General features: G+C 53.4%; 1 protein-coding gene across 13 annotated transcripts in view; it reads left to right on the forward strand.

Annotated features, from left to right (window-relative positions):
* The window catches only part of Odf2 (outer dense fiber of sperm tails 2), a 34,601-nt gene extending 19,670 nt beyond the window's left edge, over positions 1 to 14,931 (forward strand). For 8 of the 13 annotated variants that reach the window (XM_005413547.2, XM_005413544.2, XM_005413546.2 and 5 more), the window contains 12 exons: positions 1,826 to 1,897; positions 2,000 to 2,116; positions 2,659 to 2,844; positions 3,225 to 3,334; positions 4,306 to 4,441; positions 7,403 to 7,513; positions 7,604 to 7,708; positions 8,993 to 9,151; positions 10,301 to 10,401; positions 12,356 to 12,518; positions 12,915 to 13,040; positions 14,005 to 14,926. In XM_005413547.2, the coding sequence (XP_005413604.1) occupies positions 1,826 to 1,897; positions 2,000 to 2,116; positions 2,659 to 2,844; positions 3,225 to 3,334; positions 4,306 to 4,441; positions 7,403 to 7,513; positions 7,604 to 7,708; positions 8,993 to 9,151; positions 10,301 to 10,401; positions 12,356 to 12,518; positions 12,915 to 13,040; positions 14,005 to 14,193 (1,575 nt within the window). In that variant the 3' untranslated portion in view covers positions 14,194 to 14,926. Of the gene's footprint in view, positions 1 to 1,825; positions 1,898 to 1,999; positions 2,117 to 2,658; positions 2,845 to 3,224; positions 3,335 to 4,305; positions 4,442 to 7,402; positions 7,514 to 7,603; positions 7,709 to 8,992; positions 9,319 to 10,300; positions 10,402 to 12,355; positions 12,519 to 12,914; positions 13,041 to 14,004 lie in introns of those variants that run through there. The other 5 variants (XM_005413552.2, XM_005413555.2, XM_013509400.1 and 2 more) reach the window with 3 other exon arrangements.
* Positions 14,932 to 16,435: the final 1,504 nt, after the last annotated feature.

The raw sequence follows: 16,435 nt of genomic DNA on the forward strand, positions 1-16,435 counted from the left end.
AAAAAACGCCGTGTAAGAAGGCTGGACATGGTGGTACATGCCAAAATCCCAGCGCTCGGGAGGCTGAGGCAGGAGGATCACTGTGAGTTCAAGGTCAGCTTGGGCTACAAAGTGAGTTCAAGGCCAGCCTGAACTATTAGTGAGACCCTGTCTCCAAAAAAAGGACAGAAAAAAAAAAACCTCAACATATTACAAGTGTAACAGTCTTTCTCAAGCCAATGTGTTCTATGGACAATTAAGTCTTTTTCCTTTTTTTGTGATTCTTGTTTTGTACAGTAGTTCAGGCTGGGCTTGAACTCATTGCTGTCCTCCTGCCTCAGCCTCCTAAGTGCTACATTAAGGTGTGCGCCACCATACCTAGCTGATGCTTAACCTGTTTATGCTGAAGATTGAAATTTTTTGAATTTTTGCCTGAAATTCATGTGTTATTTAGAAAAATACAAACAACAAGAATTTGAAGAGAACACATTTCTTTGTGTTCTATTGTTATGAGCATTCCAAAAATGGATCCCTCAGCACTGAAGGGTCATGCGTGTAGGATGTTAATTAAAGAATCCACACTGGGAGGCGAGAGCATCTTAAGTTTGAGCCAGCCTGGGCAGCTGAGCAACCTGAGATCCTGTCTCAAAATTTAAAAAATTTTAAAAAAGGACAGAGGGATTGTAGCTGAGCTGGAAGGTCATAGGTTCCATCCCCGGTACCATTAGCAAAAAGCAAACAACCAAACACACTAAAAAAAGAGGGGTCTCTGAGGGACAGTGGTGACACAGCTAAGCCTGTGTTTTCTGATTGGAGGTTGTGTCATGATACAGCAGTGCATCAACATGCAGTGTTTCCTTCGGTTCTGTAAACAGGGTAAGATCGCTGTGGATTGTAGAACGAAATGGTTACATTTTGCAATGTAATCATTACAGAGTGATTACTTTCATTGTTGGGCGTAATACATCTTAGTTGTTTTACTGAAATCTCTTGACTTAGGAGAATGGTTATGTGTGGGTAAAATGAGAACTTTAGAGCTCTTTCTTTTTTTTTTTTTTTTTTTTTTTTTTTTTTTGGTTTTTGTTTTTTGAGACAGGGTCTTGCTATGCAGTTCAGGCTGGCCTTGAGCTCACTTTGTAGCCCAGGCTGGTCCCGAACTTGCAATGATCCTCCTGCCTCAGCCTGCCGAGTGCTGGAATTACAGGTGTGTGCCACTGCACCCGCCTAGACCTCTTTTTGTGTTTTGTTTTGTTTTTTTCAATGTTTTCCACCATTAGCATTACTTTTTTTCAATTACAAAATAGATGTTCATTATTTTTGAAATATTTTTCTTCATTGTCAGTACTGGGGATTGAACTGAAGGCCTATTCACTGAGCTATATCCCTAGCTCTTCTCTTTTTTTTCCTAGCCCTTCTCTTAATTTTTTTATTTTCAGACAGGATCTCACCAAGACACTTAAGTTGCCCAGGCTGGGCTCAAACTTGTGATCCCCCGCCCTCAGCCTCCCAGAATACTGGGATACAAATGTGTACCATCATGACCTACAAAAATTCTTAGGGATCTTACTTGATGCTTTGCTTTACTTACGGTTTTGCAGTGCTGGGATCCAGTGCAGGGCTTTGGGCACGCTAGGCAACCACTGTAGCCCTGAGCTACATGTATCCAGCCCTTACTTTTGAAACAATGTAATCCAGATGTTAGGTGCTTCCCACTAGGGTCTCGGTGATAGGGGCCAGTGGATTTCTTTACGGTGGGCCCCAGTGACCGGGCTCTCTGTCCCGTCCTCCCCTGGCCGAGCCTCTCTGCCTGGTCGCGGGGCGGATGACAGTGTGTGTTTTCCCGCAGCGGCTGCTGTTACTGCTGCAGGATAAGGACAAGGAGGTAGAAGAGCTCCTGCAGGAAATACAGTGTGAGAAGGTACGGCGCCGCGCCTCCCTCTGCACCACCCAGCGCAGCAGAGCACAGTGGGGTGCCGGAGCCAGGCTCAAATCCTGTTTGCCTTGCTTGATCTCCCCGCAGGCCCAAGCAAAGTCAGCGTCTGAGCTTTCTAAGTCTATGGAGTCGATGCGTGGGCACCTGCAGGCACAGCTCCGGTGCAAAGAGGCTGAGAACAGTCGCCTGTGCATGCAGATCAAGGTGCCTAGGGCTGGGGATATGGCTCAGCAGCACAGCGCCTGCCTGGCAAGCACAAGGTCCTGAGTTCGATTCCCAGCACCAAAAAAAAACCAAAACAGCAAGGTGCCTGCCGGGCCACGGGGCTGCGCCGGAGGAGGCGGGGCCTGGCGAGGTCCCACCCAGGACCTTCACTCGGGCTTTATGGGCAGAGACTCGGGCACTGACAGCCATGCTGGAGGTCAGGGGGCCTGAAGGTCTGGGCCTCTCCCAGCGGTCATCAGGCAGGGAGCAGGGAGCCGTGCCCTGGGGCCCTCAGCTCAGCCGGCCCCCCAGGGACCACAGTCTCTGATGCTGCCCGGGTCCTCTGCAGGGCCTGCTCTGCCCGCTGACCGAGCACGCTGCTGAGTACCTGGTCAGGCGTTCAGAGGACGCCCGCGCACCCTGCCCCCCCCCCCCCCCCCCCCCCCCCGGCCCCGCGTGCTGAGAGCGGGGTGGCGGGCGCCAGGGTGCTCGCTCAGTCACTGAGCCGTCCTCTGCCCCTCCCTGCCGCCCCCTCGCCCCAGAACCTGGAGCGCAGCGGGAACCAGCACAAGGCGGAGGTGGAAGCCATCATGGAGCAGCTGAAGGAACTGAAGCAGAAGGGAGACCGAGACAAGGAGTCCCTGAAGAAGGCCATCCGGGCGCAGAAGGAGCGGGCCGAGAAGAGCGAGGAGTACGCCGAGCAGCTGCATGTGCAGCTCGCAGACAAGGTGCGGGCAGCGGGGGGAGAGCGGAGGGACAGCGCTCGTGGACTCGGGGGCGGGTATTGAGGGGCTGACGGGAAAAGGAGAAGGCAGAATCACCAGGAAGCTGAGGCAGGAGGATCACTGCGAATTTGAGGCCAGCCTGGGCTAGGCAGGGAGACCCTGTCGCGGGCGGGCTGGTGGGTGGAGATGGCTGAGGGCTCCCGTGGCCACTTCCGCTCTGGGGATGAGGGTGATGGTGCCGGGTTTGCAGCCACCGCAGGTGGTGCTGGGAGTCCAGGAGCGGCTTCTGGTGCCCTGGAGCAGGGGTCAGGCAGACGGGGCAGGGGTCACTTAGGGTGAACCCTGCACCGCCAGGCGGCTGACTGCCCTCTCCGTCTGCCCAGGATCTTTATGTTGCCGAAGCTTTATCCACTCTGGAGTCATGGAGGAGCCGCTACAACCAGGTTGTGAAGGACAAGGGAGACCTGGAGCTGGAAATTATCGTCCTGAATGAGTAGGTCCCTGTGTCAGCACAGGAGCTGCAGGCGACGGCCAGCTGCCCTGGGTCAGCGGCTCTGAGGCTCCTGGGTCGGGGCTCCTGGTGGAGCTGGCTGCGGGCTTCAGCGACCGCCCCGGGCGCCTGCCCTGCTCTGTGCTGCCTGGCAGCAGCAGGAACACGACCCGTGAGCTCCCCACCCCGTGCTCCAGTGGAGGAGACGGGGCTACGAGAGACTCGGGCTCCCTGGGCTGAGGCTGGGCCTCCCGGGTCGGGAAAGCCTCCGCCAGCTCAGCAGGTGCAGAGACCCCAGGCTGTGTGCCATCCTCAGGGCGCTCTCATCTAGTGGGAGGAAGATCTCTAAGGTAGAAGTGCCGTGGTACAGATGAGGGGAGTTGGGGAAGGAATGTCTGAGCAGGGAAAATAAGAGCTGGGTTTTGAAGGGTGAGTAAAAGTTTGTCAGATAAGGTGCGTACTTCCCAGAGAAGGTGTTTGGACCTAGGCAGCATCTAATAAGTATTTGCCCAATGGGGCTGGGGATTTAGCTCAGCGGCAAAAAGTGCCTGCCTGGCAAGCGCAAGGTTGTGAGTTCGGTTCCCGGTACCAGAGAAAAACCAAAAAAAAAAAAAAAAAAAAGTATTTGCCCAATGGTGGACCATGAGGTATGGGTACTGAGAGGGAAGGCTGTGTGACACATCTGAGGTCCAGACGGACAGGAGTATCCTTGAGGCCCTGAGGAACAGAATCACAGTCTGATGGGTGCTCACTAGGTCATCGCTTGTGACTGAGCTGTAGATGAGGCTGGCGTGGGGAACAGATCTGAAGGACCCTTGGGAGGCAGGACACGGGCACAGGAAAGCAGCTGTGCCACCTGGAAACTGGGGAGCCAGGAATGGGGGCAGCCTGGGAGGAGCCCAGGGCCTCGCCCACAGAGAGGCCTCAGAGCTGTGGCGTTGATCCTCTGCCGCTGTCACTTTGCCCCCTTCCAGCCGGGTGACAGATCTTGTAAATCAGCAACAAACCTTGGAAGAAAAGATGCGGGAGGACCGGGACAGCCTGGTGGAAAGACTGCACCGGCAGACGGCTGAGTACTCCGCCTTCAAGCTGGAGAACGAGCGGCTGAAGGTCCCGGGGGCCCAGGGGACCAGGCGGGGAACGGGGAGGCCAAGGCTGGTGGGCCTGGGTGGGCAGACACCAGCCAGGGGGTCTTTCGGAGGCCTGGGGGCAGCAGTGCAAGTTTTTGTCCTTTTTTTCTGTTTGGATTTTGGGTTGAGCTGACATCTCTACATAGTTCAGGTTAGCCCTGAACTCACTGTACAGCCCAGGCTGGCTGTGAACTCACAGCAGTCTTGCCTCAGCCTCCCAAGGGGCGGGATGACAGGCATGTGCCACCACGCCTGGCTCAGGTCAGCAGCACAGTGAAAGGGAGGGCGCGCAGGTCGCTGAGGCCTGGTCCAGGTCCTGGCTCCGCCTCTTGCTGGCTGTAGGGCTCGGTGAGAATTTCCTGGCTCCTGGCAGGACAGAGCTTGGGGCCCCAAAGATAAGGAAACGGTGGTCTGGGGAGGGTCCAGGGTCTTGCCAGGATTGTGCTGAGAAAGCACTGGAGATGGGATTTGAACCTGACTCTCTCTGGAGCCCTGACTCTTGGCTTTTGTTGCACCTGCCCAGCACGCCAGAGCCAAAGGCGCTCAGACAGAGGGTGACATTTCTGAGACGGGTTTGGCCTTGGTGTTTGCTAATCTGGGCAGTAGCTTTTAGGCTTGTTTACTGTTGTGTTTATTGACTTCGTTGTTGAATAAGATTGACCTTAAGGAAGTTACATGGAAAAATATGTAAGTCCTAGAATTTCCGTAAAGTGAACACGGTTTGTCATTCTGAATGAACCTCACCAGAACCCCAGTGACCTCTCCTTTTGGCTAACAACCTTGCAGAGGTGACCACTGTCCTGACTTCTGTCCCCACAGGTCACTTTTGCCTGGCTTTGAACTTTGTAGATTTGTCTGTTTTATTTTGCTGTTTCTTTAAAACAGGGTCTCACTATGCAGTTCAGGCTGGCCTTGAACTTGCTCTGTCTGTAGCCCAAGCTGTTCTCGAACTCGCAGTGATCCTCCTGCCTCAGCCTCCTGAGTGCTGGGTATTACATGTGTGCGCCACCACATTGAGAAGATTCATGTAGTTTAGATACTCGTGTGGCTTTCGCCCAGTCTGTGTTTGTGTTATCGCCCCTGTTGGGTGCGGCTGTTTGCTCATCCTCGGTGCTGGGGGAATGTCATTGTAGGCACAGGTCACAGTCTGTTGCTCCGTTCTGCCGTCTGGCCTCTGGAATTGTTCACATAGTGCCGCTGTGCACCTTTTTGTGCGCGAGTTTGTCCCATTGGATTGGCTCGCTCCTGCAGGAAAGCTGCCAGGCTGTCCCCCTGGCTCCAGTGGGTGGTATAGAGGCGAAAGTGGCTGTGAGCATTTATGTTCCCTGCGGTGGTGTGTGAGCAGTGACAGCTGCTCCCTGTCTCCTTGGTGACCCTTGGAATTGTCATCTTGATTTTAGCGACTCTGGTGGGAATGTGAGTAGTAAGTCTTCCTTGTACTACAAAGTAAACTGAAAATAACCTGGGTCTGATAATTAGCAGATGGATTAGTTATAGTCTGGTACGTCTGCCTGGTATAATACAGTGTAGCCATTCAAAATGATACTTGTATTTATTTATTTATGGTTTTTGGGAAGTGTGGGGGCAGGGTTTCTCTATGTAGCCCAGGCTGGCCTCGAACTCACGGCGGTCCTCCTGCCTCAGACTCCCAGCTGCTGGGATTACAGGTGTGTGCCCCCATACCTGGCTTCAAAATGATATTCTTAGAAGTGTATTTTTTCCTTGCAGTGCTGGGGGATTGAACACAGGGCCTGGTGCGTACTAGGCAAATGCGCTGTCATTCAGTTACACCCCCTAGGAATGTATCTTTTTACTTAGCATAATTATAAAAGCCAAGTATGCACACACAAGTTTAAAACAGGAGGCGCTGGGGGCTGGGGGTGCAGTGGGAGAGCGCTTGCCTAGCATGTGTGAGGCCCTGGGTTCTGTCCCCAGCACCCCACATACATACACGTGCATGTTGCAAAGCAGTGAGAACAGTCTAATCCCATGCCTGCTGGGAAAAACAAAGTAACTACAGAGCTGTAAATATGCAGCCAGTGACAGGCGTTGTGTCTTGGTTACTTTTTCTCTCGTTACTGAGACAAAATACCCAACGCCCAAAATGAAGGAAGGAAAGGTTTATTTAGTTTACAGTTTGTGGAAGTTTCAGTCTGTACGTGGCTAGCTCCGAGGCAGAAGACAGCAAAGCAACAAGAGCAAGGGGGAATGGCAGCCGAACAGCAGTGCAGCCAGAGCAAACCCGGAGGAATGGCGGCAAGCAGGTTCTTTCCCTCCCTTACTTTGTAAACAGGCTACCCCCACCTAAGGGGCGCGTAGCTCTCACATAATCTCCATGCCCTCCTCTTCCACAGGCTCAGGATGTATACAAAGTAAGCACCCTGGCTCCCTGCTGAGTCACTTAGCCAAACCTCTAGACTCCCCAAGTTGACACAATGTATCAACCATAAGGCGTAAATAGCGTGTCTTGGTTTTGTGTCCTTTTTCTCCGTGGTGCTGGGACCTAAATCCGGGGTGTTATGTGTGTGAGGCAAGCAGGGATTCCACCCGAGCTGCACCCGGCCCTCCCTTTCCTCGGTGCTTGTGGCTTTTGAATACGAGCTCTTCCTTACTTGTGTGTCTGCTTGCTTCAGTTGATCACATTCGAGTTGAGGACAGTTGCTGATTGCTGTGTGGCTTAGAGGAAGGGGCCTTGCCTTCGCTGGTGCTTGCTTTTTTTTAATTTTATTTTTTGGCTTTTTTGAGGTAGTGTCTCATTATGTAGCCCTGGCTGGCCTCCAACTTGCAGTGATCCTCCTGGCTCAGCCTCCTGAGTGCTGGGATTACAGGCGTGCGCCCCCAGGCCCAGCGGCTTTTGCTGGTCCCTTGGAGTAGAGTGGGAGGGCGGGAGGGCAGCCCGATGGGGACCTCCCTGCTGGCCGCTCATGAGCCGCCCCTTCAGGCCAGCTTCGCCCCAATGGAGGACAAGCTCAACCAGGCACATCACGAGGTCCAGCAGCTGAAGGCATCCGTGAAGAACTACGAGGGGATGATTGACAATTATAAGAGCCAGGTAGGCCGCTTAGAATACCGCTGGGGGCGGAAGGCAGGTCACACCCGGCCCGGCTCTGCCCACCATGGCGCACTGTGGTCCCGGTCCCAGGTGATGAAGACCAGATTGGAGGCCGACGAAGTGGCTGCCCAGCTCGAGCGCTGCGACAAGGAGAACAAGATCCTTAAAGACGAGATGAACAAGGAGATCGAGGCGGTACTGCTCCCCTCCTTGCTTTCTCCCGCCCCAGTTCTGAGTCTGTGTCCGCCCTCCGTGCGCCCTGGCTCCCCGCTTGGGATGACAGAGAGTGACTGGCTTTCCTGTCGTCCCCCCCCCACATCTGTGTTCTCCTCCTTTCTTGCTCCTTCTCACATTCTATCCTTCCATCCTCGATCTTCTTCCTTTTCCTCTTCCGCATCTTTTTTGTGATGCCACGGATCAAACCCAGGCCTTATACATGCTACGCATGTGCAGTGCCGTTGAGCTACGTCCCCGGCTTCCGTTTCCTACAAGCAGATAGCCAGATAGTGGTACACTGTAATCCCAGCACTTGGAGGCCGAGGCAGGAGAATCACTACAAGTTCAAGGCCAGGCTGAACTGCACAGCAAGACACTGTCTCAAAAATAAAAAATAGAATATATAAAAATGGCAAACAACTCCCTGCTGCACGGAACAGTGAGGTAGACTCAGTCCACAGGTCCACTGGGTCTCTGGCACATCCATTTCATTCTGCATGGTGTCTTTATTTCGTACCAAAATATAGGCCTCCTGTCCCTTTCCCAGAGAGCCTGCTGCAGAGCTGCTCGGCTGGCCAAGTACAGGGAGCGTCCTAGCGGTAACCCTGGAGACAGGATGGGTCAGGCTCAGCCACTAATTAGTTTAATAACCGGCAGCTCACTCCCCTCTTGTCCTTTGTTTCCTAGTTATGTACAGCGATGCGCAAGCCCAGGTATCTCTTATGCTACCTTTCACCTGTGGCATTCTGGCTGCTTTCTTAAGGGCATGGGAACTAGTCTTTTTGAGACAGGGTCTCGCTGTGCAGTTCAGGCTAGCCTTGAGCTCACTTTGTAGCCCAGGCTGGTCTCGAACTTGCAACGATCCTCCTGCTTCAGCCTCTGGGAACTAGTCTTGACCTAAACCCTGACTTAGGCTGAGCGACCTTAGCATTTTATTTGTTGGTTTGCTTGTTTGTTTCTTCAAGACATGGTCTCGCCAAGCACTTTGGGCTGGCCTTGAACTCACTGTAGCCCAGGCTGGCCTCAAACTCACATCAGTCCTCCTGCCTCAGTCTCCTGAGTGCTGGGATTACGGCATGCGCCACCACGCCTGGCTCCCATTTTTATTCAGTGACCACTGTACCTGCATCCAAGCCCCAGAGCAAGGCAGGCTGTGTGTCCCCGCTACAGCGGCGCACTTCTGCCTGTGGGTTTGGCAGATCCCCTGGGGCGGCCCTGCCCGCTCCCAAGGCCCTTGCCAGCTGCATCCCTTTCCCTGAGCAGGCGCGGCGGCAGTTCCAGTTGCAGCTGGCTGACCTGCAGCAGCTGCCGGACATCCTCAAGATCACAGAGGCCAAGCTGGCCGAGTGCCAGGACCAGCTGCAGGGCTACGAGAGGAAGAACATCGACCTGACAGCCATCATCTCCGATCTGCGCAGCCGGGTAAGGGACTGGCAGAAAGGGTCCCACGACCTGACCCGAGCAGGGGCCCGCTTGCCAAGATGAGCCGCTCGGCTCCCAAGGGACGATTGCCGCCTTTTTCTCGACTGCCACTTCGGAAAGGAGGGAGCTATCATCAGTGCTGTGAAATAAAAGTCTGGTGTGCCAAATGCCTTGTGTGCACAAAGTGATTGTCGTCATAGGAGCCGCCACTTGCCGGGGACCCCGGGCCCCTGCCCTGCCTCACCCCAGCGCTGTGCTCCGCCGCCCCACCAGGCTGCTCCCTTTCCTTCTCGTGCTCTAACCGTTTCTGCTTGCTCTTCCCAGACGCGCTGCTGAGATTCTGCCCTGAGGGGCAGGAGCTCTCGGGCTCCTCCAGCAGCGATCTGCCTCTGGGTTCCCGGAACCCAGCCCGCTGCCCACCGCGACTCAGAAACGCTAGGCCACCACATCTGCAGTGTGGCCTTGGGCAGGGCCCGTCCCCTCTCTCGAGCTGCCATTCTTTCAGGGACTTGCCAGGAACTCGGTGAGGCGGCTCTGTCATTTCCGTTTCCTAGAGAGCAGCCTAGGTCCTGCAGGGGAGAGGAGAGCCCCGGCACCACAGAGCTGCTGTGTCTTGACGGGATGGAACCCAAGCCGTGTGCTCAGACTCTAGCTGTCCTGTCTCCTGCGTGAACCTTTGGAGCCCTGAGACCCGAGGCTCTGCGTAGAGCAGCCCCCCAGGGCCTTCTCAAAGTCACCAGCACGGAAGGTCGATGGCTGTCCTGCCACCTTGCTACTCAGTCCCCAGGAAAGGAGAAGGGTGCAATGGATGACGCCAGCGTTGTCACTGGGAAAGGGTGGTGGCCTGTTAGGTGGGTCACCGTCTGCTTCCGCCTTTCCCTGCCTCTGCAGTCTCAGCTGGGACCCAGAGTGGCCCCTCCCTGAGGGGAGGAGCAAGGAAGCAACACTGTGTGTGCTTCCCCAGCAGCCAGCCCGGCTCTGGGGCGCAACAGGCCACCCTGCCCCTGCTGTCCTCTCCAGGTTACGCCGAGCCTCGGACGCAGGCCTCTCCTGGCTGTGGACCACAGGTCCTGGGAGGAAGGAGGATTCCCTCCTGGTCTCCCGAAGGGAAATTCCTTTGTAAACTAGTCTGTGTTCCTGTCCTTTTAGATCGAACACCAGGGGGACAAGCTGGAGATGGCGAGAGAGAAACACCAGGCTTCCCAGAAGGAAAATAAACAGCTGAGTCTGAAGGTGGATGAACTGGAGAGGTTAGAGGCACTTGGTCCCGTCTCTGTTGTCTTCCTAGGACCTGAGACTTTCAGCCACTTAGCTGCTTTGTGCTCAGTGTGCGCAAGTGTCCGAGGGACTCGAGGCCCCGGAAGGTGCTAGGCAGACCTCAGAGGACGCTGCCTCCTGCAGTGGTAAGGACGCGGGACAGGGGAACGGGCTCTCAGCCTCAGGGACACTGCTGGACGCTGTGACCAGTCAGCCTGCCCCGGGCACCACCTATGCCAAAGGCACGCTTGGTCCTAGCGAACCAGCGGGCCTGGTGTGCAGGAAGGGCGGGGGCTTCTCCCTGCCCTTTTTTGAGACAGGGTCTCGCTGTGTAGTTCAGGCTGGCCTTGAGCTTGGATCATGAAGTTCCTCCTGCCTCAGCCTCCCAAGTGCGCGGATTACAGGCATGTGCCACCATGCCTAGCTTCTATGTGTGTGTGTATATATATATATATATATTTTTTTTTTTTTTGTGCTCCTGGGACCTCGAACCTAGGTCTTCTCTCATGCTAGGTAAATGCTGTACCACTGCTCTACACACCCTCAGCCTGCTCCCTGTTTTGCTGTCCTGTGTTCCCAGTCACCTTCACTGTGACCCTCTGATCTAACCACTGTCTTACTCATGGACTGTTGGAATCAGAAGCCCTGCTTTGGGTCTCAGCTTTGCCACTCAATTGCACTGTGACCTTGAGCAAATCTTTTCACTACTTTGGACCTAAGGTTTCTCATCTTTTTTGGGAGCTGGGGTATTTTGTGAGGTTTTTTTTTTTTTTTTTTTTTTTTTTTTTTTTTTTTTTTTTTTTTTTTTTTTATTTATTTATTTATTTATTTATTAGTACTGGGAATCGAACTCAGGACCTTGTGCTTGCCAGACAGGCACTTGTGCCACTAAGCTATATCCCCAGCTCTGTTTTTTTGAGACAGGGTCTCCCTGTGTAGTCCAGAGGGGCCTCAAACTCACAGCGATCCTCCTGCCTCAGCTCTCCAAAGTTCCTTCAAGGGTGAGGCCTGAGTCTTCAGTGAGAGGGTCATGGAGCAGGCTTAGCACGTTACCTCCTACAGAGAGGCTCACGATACGTCAGTCTACATTTGCCGGCTGGTCTTAGCCCAGTTTCCTTATGGAGGCCCTGAGCTGAGGGAGGGGTCACAGCTGGGCACTGCCAAAGCTTTGCTTTTCACTGGAACCTGTTAGCACCTGGTGAAGGACACTGGGATCTCCTGGGCCCAGCCTGAGCTTCAGAGATGATGGGCCCAGGGTCCTCACAGCCCTGTAGGAGCTGGCACTGGGCAGTGTCTCCTAGGCTCTACCTGTGCCCTGCCTCGCAGGACTCTGGACTCTCCTTAAACAAGGTGTAGCCGGGGATGTGGTTCAGCGGCACAGCACCTGCCTGGCAAGTTCAAGGCCCTGAGTTCGATCCCTGGTACCCAAAAAAAAACAAAAAAAAAAAAAAAAAAAAAAGGGAAATTAGAAGGTGTAGCCATGCCTATGACCAAGGTAGGAGGATCACAAGTTCAAGCCGTGTGGGCAACTTTGTGAAACCTGTCTCAAAAAGATAGATAGAGGTAGCTCAGTGTGAAGGCCTTGGGTTCAATCCCTGGAACTGCCAAACGAATATGTAATCACGGTGACGATAAACTGGAAGGTGTCTAGAAGGCAGCGGGGACAGTGTGTGTCCCTGGAATGGCCACGGCTGCCTGCGGGCTGTCTCAGTGGTCCAGCTGAAGTCCCTTTGCCGAGGGAGGCCACAGTGAACAGCGGAAGTTGAAGGCTCCAACTTGGTGACAGGGACCGCTACGCGGACCCCAGCAAGCGCCCCTCCCGAGCTGCGGGCCGCCGTCCTCTCGCTGCTCTCTAACCAGTGCTCCCACTGCCCGGTGCCCGGCTGCCTGCTCGTTGCAGACCTCGGAGATGCTTGGCGCGGGGTCTGACTGGGCGCTTTCACTTAGGAAACTGGAGGCCACCAGCGCCCAGAATGTCGAGTTCCTGCAGGTGATCGCCAAGAGGGAGGAGGCGATCCACCTGTCCCAGCTGCGGCTGGAGGAGAAAACCCGGGAGTGCGGGTCACTGGCCAGGCAGCTGGAGGGCGCCCTCGAGGATGCCAGGCGGCAGGTCAGTGTCTGTCAGTCCTGCTGTGCTCTGTGACCTCGGCAACACCGCAGCTTTCTGAGCCCGTCTGCCCATCTGACAAGTGGGTGAGGTGGCACCTGCCACCTCGTGGGGAGCCTCGTGTCCTCGTGGGGAGAATCAGGAGTAGCGGGGCACGCCAGTAACCCCAGTGCTACGAGGCCGAGGCAGGAGGACTGTCACGATTTCAAGGATGGCTAGTTTCCTGCAAGTCCTCGCTGGGGAAGGGTAGCGAAGCGGGGGCTCAGGCGTAGGCTCCACCCTTAGCTCCTGCGCTCAGCCTCTGGGAGCTCTTCTCATACCAGTGTGCAAGCGCCGCCGTGCCAGGCTTCTGTCTGCCAGGCGCCAGGGGAGCTGCCCACCTCTGTGCCTTCTGTGCAGGTGGAGCAGACCAAGGAGCAGGCACTGTCCAAAGAGCGAGCGGCCCAGAACAAAATCCTGGACCTTGAGACCCAGCTGAGCAGGACCAAGACCGAACTGAGCCAGCTTCGGCGGAGCCGGGAGGACGTGAGTCTGGCGGGAGGCGGGGACCAAAACACAGGGCCCGATTGCACTTCAGTCCTTGGGACCTGCAGGGTAGGGTGTTCTTGTGTCACTGTTCGCATGAATCTAACCGTTTTTTCCCAGTTCCTTTTCCATCTCTGTCTTTCCCCATGTAGATACCTCTTAAACACAACTTCAACGGGGTATGGTTGTGCACGCACATAACCCCAGTGCTCAGGGGGCCGAGGGAAAAGCATCGCTGCAGGTTTGAGGCCAGCCTGCACTACATAGTGAGCCCCTGTCTCAAACAACAAAAAAACCCCAACTTTATAAGACACTTGTATCCCATAAAATTTGCTCACTTAAATTATACAATTCAGCTGGGCCAAGATGGTGCATGTCTGTAATCCTAGCACCCGGGAAGCTGAAGCAGAAGGATTGCTGTGAGTTTGAGGCCAGCCTGGGCTTCATAACAAGAAGCCCACATCCAGTTGTAGAATTTGGTAGTTTTTCTGGAGTACACTCAAGTCATCCAATTACCACGATAATCTAGGTTTGGAATTTAAAAAAAAAAAAAAATCCCCAATCCTGATATGGTGATGTACTCTTTTATTCAGGATGCCAAGGCAGGAAGATCGCTTGACTAGGGGTTAAAGGCCAGTTTGGGCAACATGATGAGGCCTTTTCTCTGTGTCTCTCTGTCTCTCTGTCTCTCTGTCTCTCTGTGTCTCTCCTTTCTTTGTTAAGGTTTTTGAGACCAGGGTCTCACTGTGTCATCCAGGCTGACCTTGAATTTACCAACACTTGCCTTGAACTCTAGTGGATCCTTCTGCCTCAGCCTCCTGAGGGCTGAGATTACAGGTCTACATCACCACATCTGGCACAGAGACTTTGTCTTCACTCCCTGTGCACCTCCCCAGCCTGACACCCTGCGTGAAAGTCCTGTGTCTCCGAATCAGCTGTCCTGTTCACCCCATTTCTCCCCTAGGCGGACCGCCGCTACCAGAGCCGCCTGCAGGACCTGAAGGACCGCCTGGAGCAGTCGGAGAGCACCAACCGAAGCATGCAGAACTACGTCCAGTTCCTCAAGTCCTCTTATGCCAACGTGTTTGGGGACAGTCCCTACACCTCCTTCCTAACCAGCTCCCCGATCCGCTCCCGATCGCCCCCTCCCTGAGGCTTCCTTCCCAGGGCTGGAGCCCTGCCCGGTGCGGAGGAAGGAAGGAAGGAGTTGGGAGGAAGGAAGGAAGGAGTTGGGAGGAAGGAAGGAAGGAGTTGCCAAGCCATAGCCAGAAAGCCGCTGGTTCCGCTGTCCCAGTGAGGAAGCGTCAGGGCTTGCTCTTAGCTGTGACTCCAGGACCGTCCCCAATGCAGCAGGCCACAAGCAGAAGGCACTTGGTCGCCTCCCCGCTGAAGTCACCATCCGATGGAATTTTTTTTACTGACCTCGAAGGCCTTACATTTACTCTCCCATGGGGAGCGGATTCCAATTCCCCACAACAGGTTTGGGCTGTTTTCCCTCCAGTCCCTACACAGCCTCCTCATCCTAGGCATCTTTCTTGGGTTTTCTCTGATCCAGACCAGCAGAAGCCCTGCTGGGTTGCGAGCAGCTTTCCTGCTTTCCAATTTCACGGGTACAGTAGGGGGTGGTGTTCCCTCGAGGTTGGCGGAGCCCTCTGCGCCGCTCACACCTGTTTCCTTGAGGCCACTTGGGGCTTTACAAGTGTAACCCCAAGCTCATTCGTTTTGGTTTCTCTTTGTATCTCTGGAGTGCATTTATTGTTGAAATATTTGTATGGTTTTACAAAAAGATTTATAATCCGTTATTTAAGGCTCCTTGGGATGATTTCCTTTATCCAGACACCCCACCCTTCTTTTAAAAAATGATTAAAGTAAAACACTACGAGAGAGTAAATGTCTTCAGAGTACTTGCTGCGTGAAACATCAGGCTCCCCATTTTATTTTAGCCCATGTTGTTTTCTTTTGTCTGTCTCTTTTTGAGACAGGGTCTTGCTATGTTGTTTGGGCTGGTTTTGAACTCACTGTGTAGCTGAGGCTGGCCTTGAATTCACGGGCATCCTCCTGCTTCAGCCTCCCAAGCTAGGATTACCAGGTGAGCACCCAGATGTTCTTGTTCTTTCTTTTTGCACTTTCACATCATAATGCTCAGATGTGTGGAGGAAACACACTTGGTGAGGCATTGCTCACACTTTGGGTATGCCACTCTACCTGTTTTCCTGAGGATGGGATGTGCTTGTTTTTTTTGTTTGTTTTGTTTTTTGAGCCTGGGTCTTACTGTGTACCTCAGGCTGGTCTCAAACTCAGCAATCCTCCTACCCCAGACTCCCAACTGCTGAGATTACAGGGGTGTGCCACCATGCCTGGCTGTATTTTATTTTTAAAATGTTAATTGGTTTCTGAATGTTAAGATTATGGGCCATTTTTCTGTATAAGAAAGAACAGGCCAGGCAGGGTGACACACACTTGTAGTCCCAGCCACAATTTTGAGGGCAGCCTGGGCAATCCAGGTAGACCCTGTTGCAAAATAAAAACTAAAAAAGAGCTGGAGATGTATCCCGGTGATAGAATGCTCCTGGGTTTGATCCCCAGTAGGGACGGGGGGAGATGGGTGGGATGTAACTCAATGTAAAATACTTGCCTAACATGTACAAGGGCCTGGCTTCCATCTTGAGGACCACAGAAACATACATTTAACAAGGAACAGCCTACCCAGGGATGTGGCTTAGTGGTAAAAGCACTTGCCTAATGTGCATGAGGCCGTGGGTTCTATCCCCAGTGCCACCACCAAAATAAAATAAAGAACAACCACAATCATTAGACAAGAACAAACTGGCACTGTGGGGAAGCCCTGTAACATTTTCATTCTAGCTGGTATCAGCCTTCTGCCTCTGGGACTTATTCTCTCTTGGCCACTTATAACCCAAGTCCAAAACACTGTCTTTGAAGGCAAGTCCTGCCCCAGGGTATTTGATTTCAAGGGCTAGAAAACTACCCCCAAAATGTCAAAATTTGTCATTTCCAGTTTTCAGTATTTCCAGTGAAAGTAATTTTTTTTTTGAGTCAGTATCTCACCAGTCCAGGCTGGCCTTGAATTTGTGATCCTCCTGCCTCAGCCTCCTGAGTGCTGGGATTACACGTCTGTGCCACCACACTCTGCCCAAAGGAAAGTAATTATAAAATTACCAGCTACCATTGCCACAGAATTGAGTCCATTTTCTTTCTTTTTTTTTTTTATTTATTTTTGTTTGTTTTTTTTTCCGGTACCGGGAATTGAACTCACAATCTTGCGCTTGCCAGGCAGGTGCTGTGCCCCGCTGAGCTAAATCCACAGCCCCTTCCATTTTCTTCTTGTAAATGGAATTGATTTTATAAGACTTTAAGAAAGAACAGGTGGCAAA

Source organism: Chinchilla lanigera, unplaced genomic scaffold (genome assembly GCF_000276665.1).
Source record: "Chinchilla lanigera isolate Chin_1 unplaced genomic scaffold, ChiLan1.0 scaffold00169, whole genome shotgun sequence".
Lineage (NCBI taxonomy): Eukaryota > Metazoa > Chordata > Mammalia > Rodentia > Chinchillidae > Chinchilla > Chinchilla lanigera.